The sequence below is a fragment of the Myotis brandtii genome, unplaced genomic scaffold, assembly GCF_000412655.1.
Source record: "Myotis brandtii unplaced genomic scaffold, ASM41265v1 scaffold959, whole genome shotgun sequence".
Lineage (NCBI taxonomy): Eukaryota > Metazoa > Chordata > Mammalia > Chiroptera > Vespertilionidae > Myotis > Myotis brandtii.
Window position 1 is genome coordinate 160,009 of NW_005371966.1, and position 5,969 is coordinate 165,977.

The window sequence follows — 5,969 nt, forward strand, 5'->3', positions numbered from 1 at the left end:
CACCGCCTCGGGGCCCACCTGCTTCTCACTCAGGAGGTAGATGTGCTGGTGGTCGGGGCTGAAGAGCAGGTCTCGTAGTATGGGGCTGCCGTCCACCACGGGCACTGTCTCATACAGGTGGGCGTCCTGGGAGCCATCAACTCGGACCTGAGGCCACAAGACCGGGGAAGAGAGACGACAAGCCAGTCTGAGGCCACAGCAGCACCCCATGCGCCCCCGGGCATCCTCCTCTAGGGCCTCTAGGGCAGGGGACTTCCCAAGTTGTGGCTGAGCTGAAGCCAGGGCGTGGCTCAGCACTTGAACTTTCCCTGACCCCGGGATCCCCAGGGCCAGGGGACGGAGGGCTCAAAGGCCAGCCCCTGGAGGTCCTTGGGGTGACTCAGCCAGCCAGAAGGAGATAGAGACAGAGATATTATTGATGTCCAGGGATGGGGGACAGGGGTGACATCCAAAGGGGAAGAGGTTTTTAGGGTGATGACAATGTCCTGGAATGAGACGGTGGTGGGGTGGTTAGGGTTGCGCAACTCTGCGAACTTACTAAAAGCCCTGGAATGTATGCTTGGAGCGGGGAAGTGTATGGGATGGGAATTATACCCCAAGGGAGCAGGCTCAGCCCAAGACCTCAGCAGCTCCCTTCAAAAGCCTTCCCCCAGTCACCGACACCTCCCCCGCCCCCCTGGGGATAGCTCTGCAATTGCCTGGCAAACAGGATGAGGAGCAGAAGCCGCCCTGACTCCTGTCCCTTTAGGACATGCCAGAGGTCCCAGGGGCTCATCTCCCCATTTCCCACCAGCCCCGGTCCCTGAACAGTAGCAACTGAGGCCCCACTGCACAGGAATGGGCAGGAGGGCAAAGACGATTATGTCCACATTCATTTGACTAAGGATCTAGCAACGATGACTAAACCACGGCCACCTGCTCTCCTTGCAGGGACGCCCCAAGATAGGTCTGGTCTCTGTTCCCACAGCCCTAGCAAGCAGGCGATTCAGGCCAAAGTGAGCATGGGTGCTGGTAGGGGTGGATGGCTGTGGGGGCTGCCCATGGATCCTGGCCAGGCTCCTGGGGCCCAGCCTGGGAAGTCCCCCTTCCCCTACGGGCTGTTGTACTGTTCAGGGTCTCACAGGGTTCGTCTGCACATTCTTGTCCCTACCCCTCATCCCGTATCTCAGTCTGCCCCCATGTCTACATGCCAAGGGGGCCAGGGCGTACCTTCTTCAGACTGCCGCTGCGTGTGCCGATGAAGACCACGGAATGCTGGTGGTAGGTGTAGGCGGCCACACTAGCCATGCCATCAGTGCTGTCCGCCAGCAAGGGCAGCCCCTCGATCACATGCAGGCCGCCCAGCGGCTGGTTCAACACTAGCCCGCAGAAGTTCCCATTTATCTGCATGGGCTGGGGAAACAGCAGGAATGCATGTGAGAGTTGAAGCTTGGGGGACAGCAACTGGACAGAGGCCACAAGACCCCACATTAGGGAAGGGAGCAGGATCTGAAAGTTGTTCCTCACCAGCTAAGACTAACCCCTTGCCCTGGACCCCACAGGAAATTGGGGACCGAGGAGGTAGATGCAGGAAGGAGATGGAGGAGGGAGACGGATGGTGGAGGGAGAGGATGTAGGAGCAGAAAAGGAGAGGGAGGCTTGGGCCTGCAAGTGGTTGACCTATGAACCAGGAGGTCATGGTTCAATTCCCAGTTAGGACACGTGCCCAGGGTTGCAGGTTTGATCCCCAAGGTAGGGTATACAGGAGGCAGCTGATCAATGATTCTCTCTCAACATTGATGTTTCTGTCTCTCTCTCCCTCTCCCTTCCTCTCTGAAATCAATAAAAATCCTATCTAATAAAGAGAGAATATACTAATTGGCCCTTATGCTGTTGCAAAGATGGTGGCGTCCACAGCCAATAAGGAGGGAATATGCTAATTGACTGCAAGGGAGGGCAGTTGGGGGGGACCAGGACTGCAGGGGAGGGCAGTTGGTGGCAACCAAGCCGGTAGGGGAGGGCAGTTGCGGGGGACCAGGCCAGCAGGGGAGGGCAGTAGTGGGCAATCAGGCCAGCAGAGGAGGGCAGTTAGGGGCGACCAGGCCTGCAGGGGAGGGTAGTTAGGGGTGACCAGGCTGGCAGGGGAGGGCAGTTGGGGGCGATCGGGCCTGCAGGGGAGCAGTTGGGCGTCAATCGGGCTGGCAGGGGAGTGGTTAGGGGTGATCAGGCTGGTAGGCAGAAGCGGTTAGGGGCAATCAGGCAGGCAGGCAGGCGAGCGGTTGGGAGCCAGCAGTCCTGGATTGTGAGAGGGATGTCCGACTGCCAGTTTAGGCCCGATCCCTGTGGGACATCCCCCGAGGGGTCCCAGATTGGAGAGGGTGCACTGGGCCTCTAGTGTATATATAAAAAAGAGATGGGACAGGCTGGCAGACTGTCACTAACTCAGTGAGGGACACCCAGGAGATGCAGCAACAAGCAGCAAACTGGGGATGGGTGGAGGGGCAGGAAAAGGGAGGCGTGGTCCACAAGTATAGCGTGGCCACCAAGAGAGCTGGTGAGAAGGCAGGCAAGGGGAGGAGGAGGAGCAGCAGATGCAGGGAGAGAACGAGAGAGGACAAGCGTCCCTGAGAGTGAGAAGCGGATGTGCCAGGGCTGAAGCCCGCTGTGCTCACAGTGTTGATGCAGGGCAGCTCCTTGTTGAGCAGCCAGGGCAGGGCCAGGGTGCCCTCCCCCCGATAGCATGACTGGATGCGGCGCCGGATGTGAGCATTGATGGTGCTGAGGGTGAAGAGGCAGAGCACGGTCTGCCGGGGCGGGCTGGCCCGGTTCTTCTGGCCCTGTGAGAAGATGGTGAAGAGGACGTCCTCGTCAGCCGGCACACCCAGGGCCTGGGCCAGCAGCAGGCCGGGCTTGGCCAGGTGCGCACTCTGCACCAAGCGGTACTCCACGCCGCGCCAGGAGCAGCCGATGGGAAACTCCACGTAGGAGTAGAACTCCGAGTCCCCGGCGCACATGCGCACGATCTTGGACGTGAAGAATTTCTCGCCTGCTGTGTCCAGCAGTGTCTGCTGGGTGTCCAGCTGCAGCGTCAGGAAGTACACGAAGGAGGCGCTCACGAAGCCGTAGATGTAATAGATGTCAAAGGCGGGGTACAAGGACAGGGTGTCCGAGGGGATCTTGATCTGCGAGGAGACAAACTCATCCTGGTACACCTGGAGAGCAGGTCGAGGAGAGAGCATGGGGTGAGACCTGGCTCTGTCACCTACCTCCCAAACTCTGGCCTCTCAGCCCCTAAACATGGTTCCCCCAGGGCTTCCCTCATGACCTCCCCCCACTCCCCCCAAACACACAGTCACAGGAGCCCAGAGCAGCCCCATCCTGTGCCTCAGCCCATCCTTCTATCTTCGGGAGCTTGTCCCCTCTAGGACCTGGGCTCTCCCAGAGGTGGAGCCAGGACAGAGTGAAGGCAGGAGGGACACAGGTGCTGGCTCTCGAGGGGCAGGAGAGGCGAGGGGAGGAGGGTGAACAGACAGGCAGGCTCACCCACCAGACTAAACATGTCGGCACTGTCCTCGTCACTGATGAGCTTGCGGGAGCTCAGGGTGGGGAAGTACTCAGACTTGCCGTCCACGGCGGTGCCCACAAACAGCTTGCTGGGCCCCTGACCCTGCTCCACGATGACCCCGGCCATGGAGTCGGGCTCCTGGGCCCCCGAGAGGTAGTGCTCTTTGCGGTGGTGGGGCTCGCCCAGCTTGAAGAGGTCATCCAGGCGCAGAAACTGGCAGATGCCTTGCCAGATGCTGCCGCAGGCCACCAAGCGGCGGGCAGCGTAGTCTATGAGAAGCAGCTTGTTCACGTTGTCCACGGGTGCCAGGCGGTGGGTGCACACACGCATACTGGGCGGTGGGTAGCAGCGAGCATTGTCCTCCACGGGCCCCGTGACGTGGGCCCGCAGCTCAGTCAGGTTGGGGGCCAGCTTGAAGACTCGGTTTACTGCCCCCACAAATACCTCCCCGGTCACCCGGTGCACAGCCAGGTGGGTGAGTGTGGTGTCTGTCACTGAGAAGGCAGTGAAGGGCCTGCTGCCACCCAAGGCCCCCCCCATGGCAAGGAGGAGCAGCGGGAGGAGGCAGACAGTGGGCATGGCCGGCGGCTGCGCTCCGGGAAAGAGCCTGAGGAGAGATGGGGAGTGCCAAGTAAGAGGCCCCTGGCCCAGGCTGCAAGCTCTTTTTCTGCCCCGGGACCCCCAGCAGGGTAAGCTCCATGCCACAGTCGGTGGGAGTCACTCATTCACCCACCACCATGCCAGAGCCAGAGCCCCAGATGGTGAACTCGGCTGGGAGAGGAGGGGCCTCCAGCAGGGCGCGTGAGTGAGCAGTGAGCACAGGCAGGCTTGGGGGCCATCAATCATCCCCCCCCCCCACCAACCCCCCACCCCTGGAAAGGAGCCAGGAGGCCTCGCCTCAACTGGGCCACACCCAAGGGGGCAGCAGAGCCAGATGCTGGGAAAGGCAGGGCGGGAGGCCCTCCTGGAATGAGACCCGAACACCAGATCCCAGAGCTGAGGGCGGCTAACCACACACAAGAGCCACAGTAGGCAAACCCCAGGCCACAGAGACGCCCCACGCCCAAGTTGGGGGAAGGGGAAAGGCAGGGAGAGAACAATCACAAGCGGGGGGTGGGTGGAGGGGAACACCATTCCAGAGTGGCATTGCCACCAGGGGCCTCAGGACAGAGGTCTGGGGCATCAAGGCCTAAGACTGGACCCACACCACCACCACACTCCCAGTCCTGGCCTCCTCACCCCGAGGGCCTCCCTCAGCCGGCTGTCCAGGAGCCTGCTGTCTGGCCTACCGATCGCAACACAAAGCCAAGTCTCGCCTGCTCTCCCCCCCCCTCCCCAACCAGGCACCACCGAGACAGACATAAGTCAGGCTCTGCTCAGGCACAGCCAGATGGCCCGGGCAGCCCTGTGCGGCTCTCCTTCCAGACCCAGAGGTTAGCTGGGGAAGAAGAGGTGCCAGGGGGCCCAAGGAACCCCATGAAAGGGGATCATAGTCCCCAAATAGAGACTTTGGGGAAATGGAGTAGGGGCTGTAAGGACCCAGCTTGCCTGAGTCTTCACCCCCAGGCCACACCCAGCTCCCCTGCCAAATCCAGGTGGCAAAGATAGCACAGCAGTGTCATAGCAGCCAACGGGGGCAGCCAACACGGCAGGGCTCAGCGCTACCCTCTCAGTGCCCAAGCCCCAAGGGAGACGCAAGGTACCCAGCTTCAGGGAGGGGGAGGGCCGGGGGTGTGTGTGCCAGGAACCAAACCAAGGAGGTGCAGAAGAGAGAACAGAAAAAATGCATTTGCTAGAACAAGGAGCAGGCCCAGCTTGAAACTGCAAAGTTTCAGCTCAGACTGATCACCTTTCCAGGGCTCTTTTGTCAGGTCCGCATCCTAGACCCCTAATGCAACAGCCAGAGAAGAAAGAAAGGCGAGAGAGAAGAGAGGCCGCCGCGCACCCTCACCTCCTCCACACCCCGCAGGAACACAAGCATAGGAATGGGGGCCACGACAGGTCGGGAGGAAGACCTGGAGAGGCAGGATTTGCATCCCAAGCACCCCATTCCAACTTCCACCTGTAAGTGGGAGCCTGGGGCGTCACACGCACGCACACCCCTCTGCTACAGCCCAGGCAGCAGAGCCCGAGGAGGAGACCGCCCCTCGCAGAGACATGGCTCCAGCGCCCGTTCCCCGCTGCCCCCAATGCCCCCACCGTGCTGTTCGCCAGGCTCGCCCTGCCCCCCAACCAGGGGCACCCCTCGGCCGACCCACGGGGACCCTAGTGGATGGAGGCGCCACAGCAGTCCTTGGAGAGGCCGCTCCTCCGCCACAAAGGGTCCCCATTGGGTAGGGGGGCTGGGCTCGTGCGGGGCACGGAGGACCAGTCAGGCCTGCGCCCAAGGAGCTGGAGGAAAGGCAGAGCCCCACCCCCTCCAGGC

The 5,969-nt window shown here is 61.5% G+C and overlaps 1 protein-coding gene across 1 annotated transcript in view; it reads right to left on the reverse strand.

Moving 5' to 3' along the window:
• Nucleotides 1–4,291, reverse strand: part of PLXNA3 (plexin A3) — a 14,837-nt gene extending 10,546 nt beyond the window's left edge. Inside the window, exons 1-4 of the mRNA XM_014533241.1 lie at nucleotides 3,527–4,291; nucleotides 2,652–3,191; nucleotides 1,210–1,392; nucleotides 19–147 (exon numbers count right to left, since the gene is read on the reverse strand). Coding sequence (XP_014388727.1) covers nucleotides 19–147; nucleotides 1,210–1,392; nucleotides 2,652–3,191; nucleotides 3,527–4,123 — 1,449 coding nt within the window. The 5' untranslated portion in view covers nucleotides 4,124–4,291. The remainder of the gene's footprint in view (nucleotides 1–18; nucleotides 148–1,209; nucleotides 1,393–2,651; nucleotides 3,192–3,526) is intronic.
• Nucleotides 4,292–5,969: the final 1,678 nt, after the last annotated feature.